Source organism: Aspergillus japonicus, assembly GCF_003184785.1.
Source record: "Aspergillus japonicus CBS 114.51 unplaced genomic scaffold BO86scaffold_3, whole genome shotgun sequence".
Lineage (NCBI taxonomy): Eukaryota > Fungi > Ascomycota > Eurotiomycetes > Eurotiales > Aspergillaceae > Aspergillus > Aspergillus japonicus.
Window position 1 is genome coordinate 943659 of NW_020291640.1, and position 17794 is coordinate 961452.

At 51.7% G+C, this 17794-nt stretch overlaps 7 protein-coding genes and 1 non-coding gene across 8 annotated transcripts; 4 read left to right on the top strand and 4 right to left on the bottom strand.

The window, feature by feature from the left end:
• Positions 1-1484: 1484 nt before the first annotated feature.
• Positions 1485-1574, top strand: BO86DRAFT_t31. Its single transcript has one exon. It is a non-coding gene; the product is annotated as a tRNA-Val (tRNA).
• A 320-nt stretch (positions 1575-1894) lies between these two features.
• BO86DRAFT_302237 (uncharacterized protein) lies at positions 1895-3250 on the bottom strand (the record flags this gene model as incomplete). The annotated part of the gene is made up of 2 exons (XM_025667523.1): positions 1895-2902; positions 2978-3250. The coding sequence occupies 2 exons, from the start codon at positions 3248-3250 to the stop codon at positions 1895-1897; spliced, it is 1281 nt and encodes a 426-aa protein (XP_025532529.1).
• A 925-nt stretch (positions 3251-4175) lies between these two features.
• On the top strand, positions 4176-5754 carry BO86DRAFT_329715 (uncharacterized protein; the record flags this gene model as incomplete). The annotated part of the gene is made up of 2 exons (XM_025668690.1): positions 4176-5441; positions 5507-5754. The coding sequence occupies exons 1-2, from the start codon at positions 4226-4228 to the stop codon at positions 5752-5754; spliced, it is 1464 nt and encodes a 487-aa protein (XP_025532530.1). The 5' UTR covers positions 4176-4225.
• Positions 5755-6789: 1035 nt separating this feature from the next.
• BO86DRAFT_375387 (uncharacterized protein) lies at positions 6790-9179 on the bottom strand (the record flags this gene model as incomplete). The annotated part of the gene is made up of 6 exons (XM_025670481.1): positions 6790-7545; positions 7771-8237; positions 8356-8478; positions 8710-8792; positions 8880-9000; positions 9161-9179. 6 exons carry the CDS (start codon positions 9177-9179, stop codon positions 6790-6792), a joined length of 1569 nt encoding a protein of 522 aa, XP_025532531.1.
• Positions 9180-10090: 911 nt separating this feature from the next.
• Positions 10091-11809, top strand: BO86DRAFT_453018 (tyrosine--tRNA ligase TYS1). The gene is made up of 5 exons (XM_025676965.1): positions 10091-10293; positions 10355-10851; positions 10912-10978; positions 11040-11272; positions 11346-11809. Exons 1-5 carry the CDS (start codon positions 10176-10178, stop codon positions 11559-11561), a joined length of 1131 nt encoding a protein of 376 aa, XP_025532532.1. The 5' UTR covers positions 10091-10175; the 3' UTR covers positions 11562-11809.
• Positions 11810-12195: 386 nt separating this feature from the next.
• On the bottom strand, positions 12196-14052 carry BO86DRAFT_302541 (GMC family oxidoreductase; the record flags this gene model as incomplete). Its single annotated transcript, XM_025667531.1, has 1 exon — positions 12196-14052. The coding sequence occupies one exon, from the start codon at positions 14050-14052 to the stop codon at positions 12196-12198; it is 1857 nt and encodes a 618-aa protein (XP_025532533.1).
• Positions 14053-14862: 810 nt separating this feature from the next.
• On the top strand, positions 14863-16642 carry BO86DRAFT_445102 (DUF4246 domain-containing protein; the record flags this gene model as incomplete). Its single annotated transcript, XM_025676421.1, has 4 exons — positions 14863-14913; positions 14962-15688; positions 15722-15929; positions 16111-16642. The coding sequence occupies 4 exons, from the start codon at positions 14863-14865 to the stop codon at positions 16640-16642; spliced, it is 1518 nt and encodes a 505-aa protein (XP_025532534.1).
• A 156-nt stretch (positions 16643-16798) lies between these two features.
• Positions 16799-17714, bottom strand: BO86DRAFT_432041 (SDR family NAD(P)-dependent oxidoreductase). The gene has a single exon (XM_025675785.1). The coding sequence runs from the start codon at positions 17696-17698 to the stop codon at positions 16883-16885; it is 816 nt and encodes a 271-aa protein (XP_025532535.1). The 5' UTR covers positions 17699-17714; the 3' UTR covers positions 16799-16882.
• Between the last annotated feature and the right edge of the window lie 80 nt (positions 17715-17794).

Genomic DNA, 17794 nt, shown 5'->3' on the forward strand with positions numbered 1-17794 from the left:
TACCCCTAGTCCACGTGCCCAACCAGTCTGCCGATAATGAGTGTATCCTCGTCACGGATCCAATCGCTTCTCCGAGGACCCTTATGACGAGCGACCGACATTTATGGTAGGTATCTAAAACCCAACATGTTCCAGAAAAGAACACATCAGTAAGGCTAGCCGAGAAGATTCTTTTGATTGATTTGTAGCTCTCAGAGTTGTAGTGATAGCTAGGCAGTGTGCGTGGAAGATATGAAAACGTCAACAGCCCCGAAGTAAAAACTGAAATTAATTGACCTCGTAGAATAGGGTCCTGGCTATCGTCCCCAGTTTCTTTCTAGTTCCTATTAAGCATTTCAAAATGCAGTTGACGACTCTTCTGTAGGCGCGAGTTTTCCCACGAGGGGAATGCTTCGCCGTGGTTTTGTTGATAGACCAAAGCAGGCTTGCGCTGGTAGCGTTCAATAAGCGGTTCTAGACGTAGAGGTATATCATCTCATGGGGACATTAATTGGGTGAAAAGATGTTCATCCATGATATGCAGCGCTGCAGATCGCATGGGAAATGGTAGCAGAGTATCAGGAATGGCGAGACAATCACATAAAAATCGACAGAGATGATAGTATACAACTGTATGAAATGCTACTGAGACGCTACCAACGCAACACCTCCGATGCCCGTACTGTGTCCGCAAGAGAGGATTTATCCCTACGTCTGGGGTAGTCAGCCGCATATTTTCACTGAGTTCACCTATCGGACTATCGGCGTCAGCTTTGTTCCTGATTTGGGGCTACGAGCTGACTTTCCTTGTAAGACAACATATCCGGCTGGGTTCTCTGAAACTATGCTTAGACTACGGGGTTCGCCTTCATTCTATCATGTCACCAGGTATTGTTCTCAGCGAACCGGCTTCTGGGACAAGCTGGTAGGAGGAACGGTCGTCAGGTGAGCCTTAGATCTATGTAAAATAACATCATCAAACTTACTCTTGGCGGACAATACAGGTTTCTGTTGATGCATGTGTTGAACAATGCTATCAGTCCATGCTAGCTAGTATCATGTGCGAACACGATGTTTCCATGGGGCAAGCGTACATTTCCACGGATTACCTGGCTTAGACTTATGTCTTGGCCGTAATACATGTCCGAGGCTTTTTCTTTTTCTTTTTTTTTTTTCACTTTTCTTTTTGCATTTGGTACCACAACTGAAGTCGCGGTCGCTCGATACTCATAACTGACGGGAACCGATCTGGGCTCAAGATAATAACTACCGAGCGCCGTTCCATGGCCAGGAAGATGGACTCAATGGTGGTAGGAAAGCCGAAGCAGTTTCGCCTCAGTCTATAGAAGGATGTGAAATTTTCTTACTTAAATATTCAGTCACAGACGAGCAAAGAGGATAGAAGCCATTGATGTGTGTAAGGGTCAGGTGCTGCGGCTGCGGACATGCAAAATGAGACTCACATAGATCATAATATCAACACGGCGACAACAGCCGTAAAAGAAGCTCGACTGGCCCAGTGGTTAAGGCGTCTGTCTTACATTGCCCTGCAATAAAAACACAGAAGGTCCTCGGTTCGATCCCGAGGTTGAGCATAAATTTTTCTGCTCCTATTTTTGGCCCCACATATGCACGTCCTTCTGCCGCAATCCATGCCCTAAGGGTCGAGCAACAGATGCCCTAATAGACGGCTGATGCTCGTCCTCTATCGTCCACTTCGATGCCCAATGGTAACTTACTCTCCAGAATAGCGTTGGAAAACCCTTGTCCAAGAATCCAGCGCACTCAATTCATCTCGTGCCCTCTGCCCTAAGCAACAGGTGTAATTGTGACCAAGTCGAAAACCATCTGGGCCTTGCTCACCCAGACCTGCCACAGAGTCGAGGAACGAACCCCCACCAACCCCAAAATTCCGCTAGACCCGCGCTCCTGCAGACTGAGTTGAGATCTTAGCTTCTGCGTCGGGGCGACCTTGCATAAAGCCCGCATATCGATGGTTTGCTTGCCGGATGATCTCGTCTCTGTATTCTTTAGCCAGGTCTCTGCTATTTCGAAAGGCGTCCAGCCCTTGTCGATAGGACTCTGGACTGCCGATTAGCGAGTAATGCCCAATCTGTGTCATCACATAGTCAGTGGGACGATCTGGGCTCCTAGACTTGGTCGGGTGAGTCGCGTAGATCCCCAGGGTTCCAGCACAATATGTCGACATGATAGTGTAGGCATTGTCGTCATATCCGCCGTCCCTCACCCCCCCAAACAGCCGGAGGGAATGCATTGCGCGCGCCCCCAGCGCACCATCATAGCACGCCTGGCGCATGGCTGCACGGGCCGTGCCATCATGACCCTTGGCCTCGATGAAGAGGTTCGGGGCCACTGGACGATTGCTCTGGCGTGATGGGAGGATCTGTTTGTCCAGCTGCTTCTGGATGGCGGGCGCGAGCTGGTTGGGTCGTGCGCCGTGGTAGAGATCGGGCTTCGCACTGGCGAGGGTGCCGTCGGTCAAAGGGGCCAGGTTCTTGAATGGGTGCCCGCCCGCAACCTGGGAACGAGCCCGGTGCTTGCCCTCGAGAACTGGCAAGACCTCCGTGATGACTACCTGATCGTCAGCAGCATCTTGATTGAGCTCGAGGAAGTCCTCGTACTCCTGGTCAAGAGTCGTGCTTCTCGACAATGCTGACGACGGGCGAGGGGCCTGTACTCTTCTCGTGATCTCCGCAAAGTTCTTCGGTTTGGATGGTCGGGTACCATCTGGATATCTAGAAAATGGCATATAGATACCATTTTGAAGTAGATGGTTCTCAAAGTGCGGGTCATAGACTGTGGTCTTCCCAATCCAAGTCTGAGTGCACATGGTGGTAGGGCGTCTTGAGTCTGAGCTGGTAGGCACTGTAGAGTACTGACAGAAGTCGGCTGGTGGGGGATGCTGAGCGCAAGATTAGTTGATATGTCTTACTTTAGGTATAGACATGGAGATGAATTGGACAGATAAGCAACTTACATGCCTAAGATCCGATAGATCCGGACCTCCGCAGCGGGAAAGTCTTCTGATCTCTTGTAAACAAGTAGCGGGGCAACTGCGCAAGAAATCAGGGGCAAAGGTGTATAGCTTGGGCAAGGAAGTCTGGGTTGAGGATAGAGATAGGATTCGTCGGTTGTTCTCAAGTAAAGCGCTCTTGGTCAGCCACAGCTTAGTCAGTTTATCCCAGAACAGTGGAGGAGGATGGTAAACACGGCGCTTCCGTCTGGGATGCTGGCGGGCAGGAGACGGCATATAGTGGATATTCATGGAAGAAGAAATAGAAGGAGTTGAGGAGGTGAGGAGGTGATGTAGGGACCAAAAAAAGTGGAACAATTATTTCTGAAAGTTCTCTTATATGATGTTCAAAACAAAGGGATCATGGGGAGACAAGCATGGGTCGGCCTATCCTGTTTTAGAACAAAGGGACTAGTATTTAACTCACACATGGTTTGCGTTTACTGCTCGGTTGGGAACAGTTCTACCGTCCTAACACACATCCTAGATGCTGTTAAGTGGCAATAGCAGTTAAAAGGGATTGTACACGAGAGTATCGCATAATGGGTTCAAGGATGCTGAAACTCGACGAGATAGTAAGCGAGCGAGGGAAAGCAGCCGGGCGCCGACAAATGTCATCCCTAGAGCTCCAGCTATATTCTCATTGCGAACATGCTTGTGATGCGCAAGATATGAGATAGCTAGTAGAATAATAGTTAAAATTGCATGGGACATGCTATTAAGTTGATGTGTTGCAGTCTTAAGGAATTTTGCTGCGACCTTAATGGGCGGTCACGGCCTTGTGGTAGGAACAACTAATATTCTGCCGACAGTACACCTATCGACCACCTCTTTTGAAGGGCTTATCTCATCGGAGTTGCCCTTCCAAATAGGCCGTTCAGCAAGCCCGTTGTCTGTGAGCACATACATACATACATGGTTTTGTTCTTGATATAAGGTAGAACTATCTGGTTGACATTCAATGTGAGCGGGTCAAGCCGACCAGACTCCTCCCGGGATACCTCCCGAGATCGTAGCCCCTTCTCCATTGGTCTCCACTTATCCACTCGGTTCAGGCACGATGCGCTTTAGCTCCGATTCTGCCTAGCGACCTCCCAATAAATAGAGCTAACCACCCACCGGCCTCAAATTTGTAGAGAAAGAAGGGAAAAAAAAAAGAAAAGAACAAATATATGAAGCAAAAGGAAGAATAAGACTGACTACAGCCACGATATGATCGTCTCCAGAGTCTTTCTGGCTCTGCTGTTGTGGTCCGTCTCCTTTGCGGCTGTGGCGCAGGAGACGTGCGAGAATGCACCCCTCAACGAACCCATCGGCATTGACCTTGGTCACCATCTTATCATGGCCTCCTACGCCAACTCCGCAGACAGTTTCACGCTCTTAGGCGCAGTCAAACACCAAGACTATCAGAAACAGATTCTAGAATTGTCCATGAATCACTTTTGGCAATCAGGGCTAGCGGGGCCGGGGCCGAACTCCCGGGGTTCGACGCCGTTGGCGCTCATGAGGAGCGCCGCCTGGCAATTCTTCCAGGTCATCGATGCGAGATTCGCCGTTAGTAGCACTTCATATGTCGCCTGGACTCGAGGTTCGATTCGTTCGATTTACGATGATGTCTCCGGGGCTATCCCCATCCCTATCAAGCGGAGGATCAGGTCCACCCTCATCTCGTGCGGCCTCTTGAAGAAGAAGCTGTCTATACCCGACATTATCAAAACATTTACCGAAGTATTTACCGAAATCAAGACCACGGCTTTTGAAGCTCATAGCGTCAACGTGACCTGGGCCGTGGTCGGTGTGCCGGACTTCTTCAACGACACCCTGAAACATGCCGTCATGCAAGCCGGGCAGCAGGCGGGAATCACAATCCTCGAGGAGGCAATTCCCCCGCGCTCGTTCTGCACGCACTATCTGAATCCGGCGATTGACGCCGATGCTAGGGTACTGGTTATCCACCAAGGACAGTTCCATTGTGGCGTTCAGTTGTACGATAGGCCGCAAACCCGCCGCCGCCGCCGATCAGGGTATCCATATCTTCCGTTGACTCCGTGGGCGAGTGACCGCATTCAACACCAGCTTGTGGATGAGATTGTTAGCGGTGATCCCTATTTGAGGACTCTGGTTAACCAGGGAGGCGACCGGGGGTTTCTGACACACGCGGTACAGAAGGCAAGGTTGACGTTGATGGGGTATGACCCGGCAGTCGAGCTGTTGCTGGGTTTGGAGCGGCCGCTGCGGAATGAGGCTGGTGGTAACGAAGACGATGACGGGGAAATGCTCGCCGAACTTCCGATCAATCTGGACTCCTGGTGGGCACATGGGAACTTCCCAGATTTGGTCCTCACACGTAGCCAAATCACGGCGGTTGCAGACAAGTATGTGGAGACTCTGGCAGGAAGTATCCATGCTTACCTGCAAGCTACCAGACGTATGGACCCCGAACCACGTACCCTAGAATCTATATCATGACTGATCTAACAATGCTACCCCTAGGATCACGCAAGAAGACAAGCGCAACGAAAGCCCAGAGGGTGGACTATGCGATTGTATTGACGGACCACTTTGATGGCGAGCTCGTGCGACGCGCTGTTCGGGAGGCTATCGGGGATGGAGTTCCTATTCTTGGTTCGTTGAAGGAAATGACTATGGCGGCGGACGGTGCTGCGAGGTTGGCGTGGAAGCGGAGGGAAAACCTACTTCTAAGGCAGAACAGTGCAGGCGCTAGGCATGACGAACTCTAATGGTAGGTATATAAAAGAGCTAGGGATGGATAGTGGCCTTTGCACCAATCATGTATATATATGTACAGTACCCGTCACAACCCCTGTAGGAATCTCCGACTATGTGCCACAGTTCCATCTTTTGACTACCGAACGATGCATAACATGTGTGACGGAGGCTCAAAGACCTTGTTGATAGACCGATTTCAGTCCTAGTCACTATGTCTGCCAGTTTGTCTGAACGGCCGGAATATCACCTCCATCAAGCCTTCTATCAGTTTGAGACGGGCTTTTTCGCAGCCATCCTGCAAACGATTTGTTTCTCGTTGATCTCAGACTAATTTGTATCTTGTTCAATCACATACGACCACAGGGTGTGGAAAATAGGGCTTCCCGTCCGCTCAGCCGTACTCAAGCCACACGCCGGGAGGTTAGTAGTTGGGTGGGTGACCACCAGCGAATCCCTTCTGTTGTATGTTTTTGCACTTATTGTTCTTACTGTATCAGCAATCCTTACTGCCCTTTCTTGTTGCCCTGTCTTTCTCCTCTCTAGGATCTCTCACCTTGAAAATTCTCGCCTTGAAAATCCCATCTCACCAATTTTTCTCCAACTCGCACCTTTTCTATCGCGAGCCGACGTGGCTTCTTGTGTAGCTCCACAGAGCCTCTTTAGCTACAAGTAGTCGGATACCTCTCCTATATCACAGATACAGTAGCGGAAACGGCCATAGATGGTCTTCCCATAAGCAAGCGCACGCACGGACCAATAACTCACTTAAGTCCAACCCTAATTTGAGATCATAACTTAGGAGATTTTAATAGTCTAGACTATGACAATAAACCCAAGCTCGAGTTTCTAGAGAAATACATACTCTATTGAATCAATGATGTCCAAGCTTATGCAAATTGTTTCCAAGCTCATTTCGCAACTCAGCTGAGTCAATTCTCATCGAGCAATATTCTGAACCTTCTAGACATGCTCATCTATATCTTGAACAATCAATACAGTAAGCAGAGCCAAAGCTTACCACAGCGAATTCTGACTCTGAATTTGGATCAACCCCAAATCAATTTACGAACTTGAGATTTCAACATCTGACGCTTGAGATCGATCAGGCCCGATCGCTCAAGCAACATATCGAATGCCTCATCCTCGAATTCATAGCGCCATCTGCGAAGAAAGTTCTCAGCACCTCTATCAGCCTTGATGACATCCATGAGATACTTGACGACATTCTCCGTCACAACCGCATCTGGCCTTTGCGACAGTATAACCCCAAGACTTCCTGGCGAGCCTGTTTTGACAACGTCGCACATCTCATTTTCGCCTAGGATGGTATTCCGCGATCTAGCTAAGACTTCAGTCACACAAGCCTGGATATCCTTATCATAGCCATATCGATCGCATATTATACTGATCGACTGCGGGCTGAAGTGGAAATCCTTTCGGGCTACTAATATCGCGCGCAGCAAGTTAGTCCGGTTCATGCGGCTCATTGCACGTCCAATCACATTGTCTGTCAAGTTCACGCAAGGTTCATGTCTCAAAAGCGCATCGAAGACCTCTGAGTATTCAGTAGCGGCAAGGAACATCTCCTCCGTGAGGATGACACCTGGTTGGAAGATTAAAATCTCCTTCATCGTATCGACCCGATTTGGGTTTCTCCATGAATTGCACAGAGATGTGATAGCCTCGGTAGAGACCTTGATAGAAGGTCTTTCCTTCACAAGCGTAGGAAATTTTCGTAAATCATCCACAGTAGCGTCGACCGCACGTTGTGACAGATGCACATTTGGCCAACGCAGAAATACCTGCTCCATAATTCAGTGTGTAGATTTGCAAACAAGGTACAGGGTCTCTTCTGACAGTTCCAAGGTGTCCGGAGCCCGCGAAAGTAATTGGACCATCGTTAGCCATGGAGGCTTGTAATCATGACTATAGTCACCAGTCCCACAGATATATCCGTTACCTAGAGCGATCGTCAAGAGCTCATCGGTAATTTGCTCAAATATACTCGAAAAAACAACTTCACTGACGATCTGGTCAGACGCAGCCGTCTCTATACCGTCAATGAGCTCTCCGGTGAGAGAAATATCTGTGGCACGAGAGAAAAGAAGCCACAAATCCTCGGGCAGAACCCTGTATTGTGAAGCCGCTCTGGTAAAAGCTTCTTGGTCAACATCTAATCCGGGAGAGGATCTCAAAAGAGCGGCCATAATCCCGGAAACACCGCTCACATGCTCGAGGGCCGCCTTGACATCTGACCGCGAAAAGCTTCGAACTGCTGTCCCGTGGCGAGTTAGAAGACCAATGATCTCGACGGGGCTCCTGGAGGCTTCAATAGCCCACAGAATCAGGTCATTGGATATCTCCATCGAAGGGTTTGTCTGTAACAAGAACTCGGTGAATAAACATCCGTTGACATCGTTGCATTTTCGAATTGCCTCATCATACTTCTTTTGGTGCGATCTCCAGTCGGTAGACTTCTGCGCTTCTTGTAGTGCTTTTTGTCACAGATCAGGCTGGGCTTGGGTATTGGTTTCTGGTGACTGTGCATCGCTTGCAGTCGACTGACTCTGTCCATTTCCATTCCGGTCCGTCCTCATGGATTGACCACTCACTGGGCGCGAAGAACTCGGAGCGTCGGGGGTGTTGATTTGCGTCGGCGGCGTCGCAGCTGCTGACAGCCGAGATCCCTTGCTCTGATTTGCTCGTAGCCGCTTTTTCGTCGAAGAAAAAGGGCGCTATAACCTGTGTAGCTTGTCGTGGTTCGTATGCAAAGCATCACCCATGATGATAAGGTAGTCTTCTATGGTTCCCGAAGCTCTCTGTGGGTGACGGTTTCAAGTTCAGCTCCGCGTGGAAACTTGACTGTTGCAGTCTTTTGACCTGCGTCTTTTGTCGTGCTGACCAGGGTGTACTTTTGCCAGCCAATCAAGCAATCTAAACTTGCAGACCTGATTGGACGAGCTAACCCCACCCGAATGAGGTTGTGGCATGCTCTGTCTGGCCCACCAGCTCTACGGCGATGGACCAGGTTGCATTAGTGTGGGCGTTTCTGAAATATTACATTTTGCTGACTGTCACAGCAGGTATTGAGATATACCCTTCCCTATTGATTATCCTGGTCGGGATCAAGCCTTACAGCTCCTGCACAGCCCTCTGTATGATGAATGATGTGCGTACACGAAGTGCGTTGCATGGGCCAGAGTGATGGCCAGTGCCAGCCCGGGCCTGATTTAAAGGCGGGAAGTAGGCAGACTTGGCTGTTTGATTAATTAGCCTGCTAGATCTATTTTGCAAAGTGGGGACTCCAAGTATCACAAGGCGACCATTATAATACATCACAAATACTTTACCTAGGTAGGTTAGGTCGTCACAGTGTCTGCCTCATCATCCAAACGAAGTTAGTAATTTCAAATTTACTCCTCCAGGCCTTAGACATGAGTAGACCACTCAAGCATGATGAGCATATAGCAAATTAGTTACAAGCGTATCAGCTTAGAAAGAGTTAGAAATTGGTAAAGACAATCAGAGTTACTAAGGCTTTTTATAGCCCTTTTGCAGTTGCCTAGAACATATTTTCCTCGTTCTCGCCCTTATCCCAGGCTAGCGTGGTTGTGCTGAAATATGTACAATCCAAACATGGCACCCGGATATACTATGTTTCAACAAGGATGACCAACGATAGCTGTTAACTATCTATAGATATCTATAGATGCGAGTAGTTGTTGGATGTATCTCGAGACCACACATACTGTGGATGATCACACCTGCCCTCGTTGATTAGGAAGTGAATGCGACTGACCAGGGCGTGATCAATATTGGCAAGAAGAGCCTGAGGTGATGGTGGCTCCCAGCAATGAGATGCCAAAGGAATGAATAATTACCCCCTTCCAGGAGATACGGCGACACAGACATCCAGAAAAAAATACGGTTTGGCATTGGAAGAAGACTGGAGATGTGCGCTGGACCAGCTCTGAGCCCGACCAATTAGGATTGAATCGTAGGAAAAAATCCAGACGGTCATTCCCAAAACCGATCAAGCTGACAACCCGTTTCTGAAGCATAATGAGTTTTGCTAAAAGGAGTACAGCATAAGAGGTGACGGAGCGACATGAAGGAAAGAACGCCATACGTGTGTTTTCCTTTGAAGTATATTGAGTCAGCGGAAGGCTGCCGATTAGTGCGGAATGGACCTCGGAACCCAGAGTCGGAAGCTTTCCGGATCACGGATCAAGTATCTGCCCGACGCTGACCGCCTGCTTCTGCCGCGCCACCTTGACTCAAATTGCAGGCGGAAGAAGTATTGTTCCGTTTGCGCCCGCCTCGAGAAAACCATCCCACTCCCACCATCTTATCAGCCCACTTGCCCATCGTTTGTCTTTGCCCCCTCACAAATCCCAATCCCTGGCTCCGGCTCTGGCTCTGGCTCGTCACGATGGACTCCGCAGCGCAGGCACGTTATGATCTTATCAAGGAGAACCTCGCTGAGGTCCTGAACCCCGAGATTCTCGAGGGTATCCTGGCCGAGGGCCGCCATCCCCGCATCTACTGGGGTGAGTCAGTCTAAACACCACGTCGTAATGCATGCACCGACTAATGGTTCCCTGAATTTAGGAACGGCCACCACCGGCAGACCCCACGTCGGCTACTTCCTCGCTGCCCTGAAGATCGCCCAATTGCTTCGTGCCCAATGCGACGTCGTCGTCCTGCTCGCCGACATTCACGGTTTCCTCGACAACCTGAAGGCGCCGCTGGAGCTGGTGGACAACCGCGCTCAGTACTACCGCAAGGTCATCACCGCCATTCTTGAGTCCGTCGGGGTGTCGACCGAGAAGCTCGAGTTCGTGCTCGGCAGCTCCTACCAGAAGTCCCCCGAATATGTCATGGATGTTTACCGCCTGTCGAGTTTGATCTCCGAGTCGGATGCCAAGAAGGCCGGTGCGGAGGTCGTCAAGCAGACCGACAATGCACCCCTGAGTGGTCTGCTATACCCTGTGCTTCAGGTTCTGGATGAGGAGCACTTGAAGGTGGATTGTCAGCTGGGTGGTATGGACCAGCGCAAACTCTTTGCCGCTGCCGTGGAGTGGCTGCCTAAGCTTGGTTACCGGAAGGTATGTCTGCCTCCGATCGTCTTGCCAGGAATTGGCCGAAGGCTAATGGATGTCATCTAGCGCGCACATCTCATCAACCCCATGATCAGCGGATTGAAGGGCGCCAAGATGAGTTCCAGTATTGAAGGTAATACTCTCACACACCATCGCTCTGGAGCCTCGGGCTAACTCGCACACCAACCAAACAGACAGCAAGATCGATCTACTCGACTCGGCCGACAGCATCACCAAGAAGATTAAGAAGGCCGAATCTGCCCCCAAGGTCGTCGAAGGCAACGGTGTCATCGCTCTCGTGGAATACGTCCTCCTGCCCGCCGCCGACCTCAAGGGCAAGAAGGAGTTCCGCGTTGAGCGCAAGGACCAGGAGCCCTTGATCTACACCGACATCAAGCAGCTCGAGGAGGACTACAAGAACGATGTTGTATGTTTTTTGCCTACCTTGCCCCTCTTTCCCCCTCGTTTGCACCTTCCCCACTAACCTCAACCCTGTGCAGTTGACGCCACAAATGCTCAAGCCCGCCGTCGCGGACGGCCTCATCAACCTCATGGCTCCCATCCAGGCGGCCTACCAAGCCTCCACCGAGTGGCAGGAGATCACCGCCAAGGCTTACCCGCCTCCTGTCGTCGAGAAGAAGCAGAAGAAGGTCAAGAACAAGGGCACCCGCCACCCCGGTGCTGCCGCGGAGCCGGAGAAGCCGGCTGCGGAGTAGGAGATTTCGAAGAGGAGGCTTTAGCGCATGATATACAAAAAGCACGTACAGTTCATCTAGAACTTTAGCGATAGACCACTTTTCATGACGAATGACTCTGGAAGTTCTTGATTTTCTTTTGGGGAGGGGTATAAGCTGATTGGTTGTCGCAAAGTGTAGCCTTGGATAGAGCCAGCGGACTGGCAGTTTTTAATTCCAGCCTAATCAAAGAACGGATGAGAGTGCATGTACGGTACTACTATGTACACTAGTCTCGTAAGGTGGGTGTGGCAAAATGGAGCCGGTGTCGCACGGCAGAAAGGCCTCTAACTCGATTTGGTCTGCGCCTATTCCGACCGTCATGCTTCATGCTTGGTTACATGAGGACGGATGTATCCTCAGTGCTCGCGCAACGTAATTTTGCTATTCAGAAACACTACACTGACTGCGTTCGAATGTGGCAGTTTTTAGTAAAGTTGATTTCCGACGGCACGAGAGTCTCATTCTAATGGTGCTGCCAAAGCTGAAGCTAGCGGGTCTCATGAATATTCAACCGATATATATCCTAGGCACGTTCTAAGATCATCTTCTTGCACCGTGATGAACGGAGAGTTCTAGTCCGAAATACATAATGCCAACGTAGCGGACAGCATGCCTAGATCTTGTCCTGCTTACCGTCGAGGTCCTCCTTGATCAGATCAGCAGCCTTCTCCGCGACGGCGAACACAGTCGCCTGGATATTCCCGCGCGGCACCAACGGGAAGATACTGGCATCGACTACACGAACGTTCGTGGTACCGTACACGCACAGGCGAGGATCGACCACGCCCCCGTCCTCACGCGGCGTCATGGCACACGTCCCCGCCAGATGGAATGTGGAAAGTAACAACTCCTTTGTCACTTTCTTAGCATGCTCTAGATCGGTAATGGGCTCGGGGCTATGCAGCCGGACGCCGTTTTCCTTGAGCACCGCAGTCATTGGCGGCGTCGCGGCCAATTGCTCCATCCACATCGCGTGGCGGGCATGCAGCTCAAGATCCACGGGGTGGCGGAGGATCCCATGGTCAAGAGCCGGGTGATGCCGGGGGTTTGAGGAGCGGATATGCACCGACCCCCGCGACAGCGGATAGCATAGCGTCGAGACGAGCGTGATGAAATTCCGAGGGTGGGCGGGCGACATGAGGGCTTTGATACCCTTGGAACCTTGGCGTGGGTCGAGTTGGAAGGGCAACAGCGTGTACTGCGAGGTGGGCTCGTCTGGGTCTTGGAGGAGTTGCCGCAGGACCTGCGCTTGTTTCGGGCTGGGTCCAGAAGCTCCGTCAATCTTGCCCAGAAGATTGTCTCGCTCCGTGGGCTGCAGATCGACGCACGGCATGTTGGCGCAGATGTACGGCACCATGCCTAGTGGACCGGAGCCGTCCTGCTGATACGCGGCCATGGCAGCGGCAGCTGCATTTGGGTTATGCGCCATCTCGTCGAATGATGACACCCCGTCTGCGACCTCGTACCCGAAGCTGACAATGCCGTGGTCTTGCAGGTTCTCACCCACTCCGGGATTTTGGATGATCGGGTTGATGCCGTGGGCTCGAAGCAAGGGGCCGTCTCCTATGCCGGACAGTTCGAGGAGTTGCGGTGTCTGGACTGCGCCTGCCGCCAGAATTACCTCATTTTTGACGCGGATCTGGTACGTCTGGTTGTCGTGCGATACTTCGACGGCCATAGCCCGGACGATCTTGGTGGACTCGTCTTGCTCAAGGCCTAGCCGATCTACCTGGATCCCTGTTACGACCCTCAGATTCGGTCTTCGCTGCACAGAATCCGGCAGATACGCTGCGCCGGCATGACTGCGCGTATGCTGAGCCGGATCCACCGCACCGGCTGCCACAAACGGCCCGAGGCCTCTCCCGTTGATAGGATCTGCGCTCGCTGGATATCCCATTTCGCGGAAACCCTGCCAGCATGCTGCATGGACGGGCATGTACTGACTTGCGAAGGATACTTGCAGCGGCCCGGATTGGCCGTGCGCTTCCGGATCATACTGCATGCCCGGAAAATAGTCGCGCACTGACTCTGAAGGCCCGAAAGCAGTTTCAAACTTGCGTAGGTATGGCGCGAAGTCATCCCAACCCCAACCAGGATTGCCCAGCTGTTCCCAGGTATTCATCCCAGCCTGCGACGGGTAGACTACCAACCCCTGGTTGATGACAGAGGACCCTCCGAGCGTGCGGCCCTTGGTCCCAAACAAGCAGCGGTTATGTAGTTGTTCCTGGGGTAAGGTTGGTAGATCCCAGTCAAAGTCTTGGTCTGCGTATGTTGTCGGCCCCAGGGCTGGGATTTGAGTGTGAGGATCGCCGAGTCGGTTGGTGCCGGCTTCGAGGACCAGGACGCGTATATCGGATCGCTCGGTCAGCCGGTTGGCGGCGACCAGGCCGGCGGTGCCTCCGCCGATGATAATGAAGTCGAAAATGGCATTCCTAAGCCCTTCAGTCGAGTCAGTATTGTAGACAGGCATGTTGGCAAAGCTAGGACCAGCGATGATAGGTGGCTCAGACGTCTCAGTGTTATTGAAAGCGAATCTCACCTGTGGGTGGGACCCGACTTTAAGTTCAACAGAGCGTCTGACTGAACTTCGAACAAGATCAATACCCCTGCAGCCCATCAAGAGCATGCATGAGACGAGACCATGTATGTAGATCATGATGTGATTGATGTGGGATGTGAATGGGCAAAAAGCAAACATCTTGTGATTGCCAGGACGATTGGACTTCGTGGGGAGCCTGGAGGGTGAGGCATCGGGGTCTCTATAGCCCGCCGAAAGCTTACTGGCCTCAGGCTTGTCGTGGCCACTATGCTTCATGCGGGTCGGAGCTTCCCTCATCCTCTCATCTTCAACCTCCCCTCACTCAAGGCCCAGCCCAACACAACAACCCTTTCCTGACCAAACGCTGCTTTTTCTTAGCTGCGTCTTGTTTGGACTTTTGTCACTTTCCGTAATTCACATTTGCTTTTCCCACTCGCTGCGGCGCTTCCGCTATTCTCTGATTACTTGACTGTCGCTATGACATCGACAGGACCTCAAGTGTTTCAAACTGTTTTGCCCGGTTTCAATCGTCCTCTTGCTTACCTGGTCGGTATTCAATTCTCTCTTTTCGGGCAGCCTTTGCTAATCTGTGACTTAGGCTGGAAATCCTTTCCCTAATGCCGTAGAACCCATTCCGCTGATTATGATCGGGTGAGCCCATGTGTCGGAGATGCATACAAAGTCACGAAGCAAATTTCTGATACAAGGTCAAGGGGCCAAAGAACGTCATGGGAGTTAGCCATGCTGCAGATAATGGACAGAATCACGGATAAGCACAGATGGTTTGAGAAGGTCAGTGCCTATCTGCATCGTCAGCAGGGCAGGACTGATTGATTTCAGATCTTCAACAAGCACATCGTCGCAAGGTGGCGACGTGAAATTACGGAGCAAGACAGTCCTGGAATAGTTCCTCTCACTACCGAGATGATTGACTGGATCTTCAAGGAGCTTCGGTACAAGGCCGAGTTCTTCTTCTGCGAGAACATGGTCAAGGCTTTCGATGAGGGTGTCATGAAATCCGACTCTATCGTTCCCGAAGATCTTCGCCTTGCCCTTCTCGCGGCGGTGCGTCCACTTGACGACCTTCCAGAGAACGAGAAAGATTACCGTCCCTCGTCGGATCGGAAGATCGTTGATCTGGTACATCCGTCCCTGTATCCGCTGGTCTATGGCCGCACGCGGATTTTAAGCAATGATATCACCAACCTTCCCAACTTCCTGGAACATAGTGGAAGAGGTGAGATACTACCTGTTCCGGATGAGAGCGGAACGCATGCGCGCCGACCAGATCACTCTCCTTACCGAACAGAGGATTACAGCCGTCGTTTTCAATGGCTTCCCTGCAATGTTAAGATTCATCCTGACGGCCACTGTCGCATTACCTCCTACATCAACAATCTCCGCCCCGACAGGGATTGCCCGCTTTACGATGCCATTGAGAAAATCATAACATGTACGGTACCTTTGTGGAATGAGACCCTGACACCCTTGATCGATGACGCGTACCGAAACTTTAACCGGATCGATTATAGCGGGCCTGACATGTCTCCGCCTGAACCAGAGAAATGTACAGAATCTGAAGAAGATATTGAACACGAAGGGCCTATGCTCGACGACTGGACTAATCTCTTGCGCCAGTGGAGAGTTTCACACCGACTCCCTCCTCCCAAGATCGGAGAGTTCGAACCATTTCCCCCTGTGGAGATCGAGGTAGACATGAAAACTATGTTTCAGAAACATGGGTTGCAGGTTATCGTCAAGTTGACCAATATTGAATTAACCCCGGAAAAGCCATCATACGCGGGTGGGTTCTGGCATATCGCAGGAAGAATGGTATGCAATCCTTTTCTCACCTTACCATATCTGTCAACACGCACATTCATCGAATGAAGCTAATTCGGTGTCATTTGTCCCTCCGATTTGATTGAACGAACATATTTGTGCAACCGCGATCTATTACTACTCGAACCATAATATCACTCCTGGTAGAATCTGCTTCCGCCAACGACTCAACTTGGACGATGTTGTGGAGTTTTCAGAATACGAAGGTTGCCCCTGTGAATGGGTTCCAGGTGCTTTCGGTACCGGAAGCTTAGGTGAACCTTTCACTCAAGTCCTCGGTAGCGTGGAGTGTCGACAGGGCCGTCTTCTCACATTTCCGAATATTCTCCAGCATCGAGTGATGCCTTTCGCACTAGCCGATCCGACAAGGTTGGGCCATCGCAAGATTCTAACCTTGTTTCTAGTGGATCCCAATCTTCAGATAATTTCGACCGCCAACGTGCCTCCGCAGCAAGCGGACTGGTTCAAAGAGACTGCCCGTGCGCGAGATGAAGTCTTGGCCAGGCTGCCCACAGAATTGCAGGATATGATCAAGGAATATCTTGGTGGCGATGATCTGATCAGTGAAAATGAGGCTGCAGATCTTCGAGTAGAGCTAATAGAAGAACAGTCGGCAGTGTCCAAGGACCAAGGATGGCTTTTCGACAACCACAATGTGCGTCCAGCCTGTAGTCACTGACATGGTGCATTCTTCTCATTGATTGCCTGATTTTCTCAATTGTCAAATTCTTGTATGTGTACGTGTTTACCAGAGACCGGTGCCATGAAATACTTTCTTTCTTTCTTTCCTTTTTTTTTTCTTTTATCATTGTCCAAAAGCTTAGATACCGTTCGAAAAGCAATCACCGCTGTCGAGGTCTTTCCTTTCTCCTGAAGCAAATCATGCCCCACTACCTCCACCCCTCTTGAGGCGACATCCTCACAAATAATACCCCCCATCGACCACCACCATCTGCCCACTCACAAACCCGGCGCCACCCTCCAGCAAAAACCCCACCACACTAGCAATCTCCTCCGGCGCCGCCAACCGGCCCATCGGCGCGCTCTCCGCATACGCATCGATCATCCCCTCCGTCAACGCCGAGTCCACCAACGGCGTGGGCGTACCCCCCGGCGCCACACAATTCACCCGCACCCCCCGCGGCGTAAACTCCTTGGCCCACGCCTTGGTCAACCCCAGCACCGCATACTTACTCGTCGCGTACGCGACCATGCCCGGCGGGGGCGAGATCGCCGCCGTGGACGCGATATTGACGATCGCGGCGCGCGCAGAAACCCCCCCGCCGCCCGCGGCCCCGGGTGTCCCAGCCGCTGGGTCCGCGTCTTCCTGCTTCAGGATGTGCTTCAGAAACTCCGTCCCCACGACCCACGTGCCCCGCAGATTCACATCCAGGACCCGGTCGAAGACCTCGTCGCTCTCGATCCCGCCGATCGTCGGCGGCGGGCAGATCCCCGCGCTGTTGATCAGGCCGTCGATCTGCGGGGAGTGCGCCAGGATCCGGTTGAACAGGGCGGTTATCCCTGCGCGCGAGGTTACGTCGGTGTTTGGGTGGAAGTGGACGGTTGAGGTTAGGAGGGTGGCGGGGAGGGTTGGGGGTGTGGAGGCCAGGTCGAGGACGTGGATTGTGGGGAGTGGGGTGTCTGGGTGTTTTGGGGTGAGGAGGTGCGTGAGGATCGCCAGGCCGATGCCCGAGAAGCCGCCGGTTAGGATGTAGGTTTTGCTTTCGGAGGGCATTTTTTTTTGATGTCGGGGGGAAGGGTGGGTGATGAGGTTCCTGGTGATGGAAGCGGGGAGGGGAAAGTGAAGATGAAAGGGAGGGCGGGGATTTGT

Coding starts and splice junctions, on each gene's coding strand:
- BO86DRAFT_453018 (XM_025676965.1), top strand. CDS start 10,176: ATGGACTCCGCAGCGCAGGCACGTTATGATCTTATCAAGGAGAACCTC. Junction 10,294..10,354: donor CCATCCCCGCATCTACTGGG/GTGAGTCAGTCT, acceptor CCCTGAATTTAG/GAACGGCCACCACCGGCAGA. Junction 11,273..11,345: donor AGGACTACAAGAACGATGTT/GTATGTTTTTTG, acceptor AACCCTGTGCAG/TTGACGCCACAAATGCTCAA.
- BO86DRAFT_432041 (XM_025675785.1), bottom strand. CDS start 17,698: ATGCCCTCCGAAAGCAAAACCTACATCCTAACCGGCGGCTTCTCGGGC.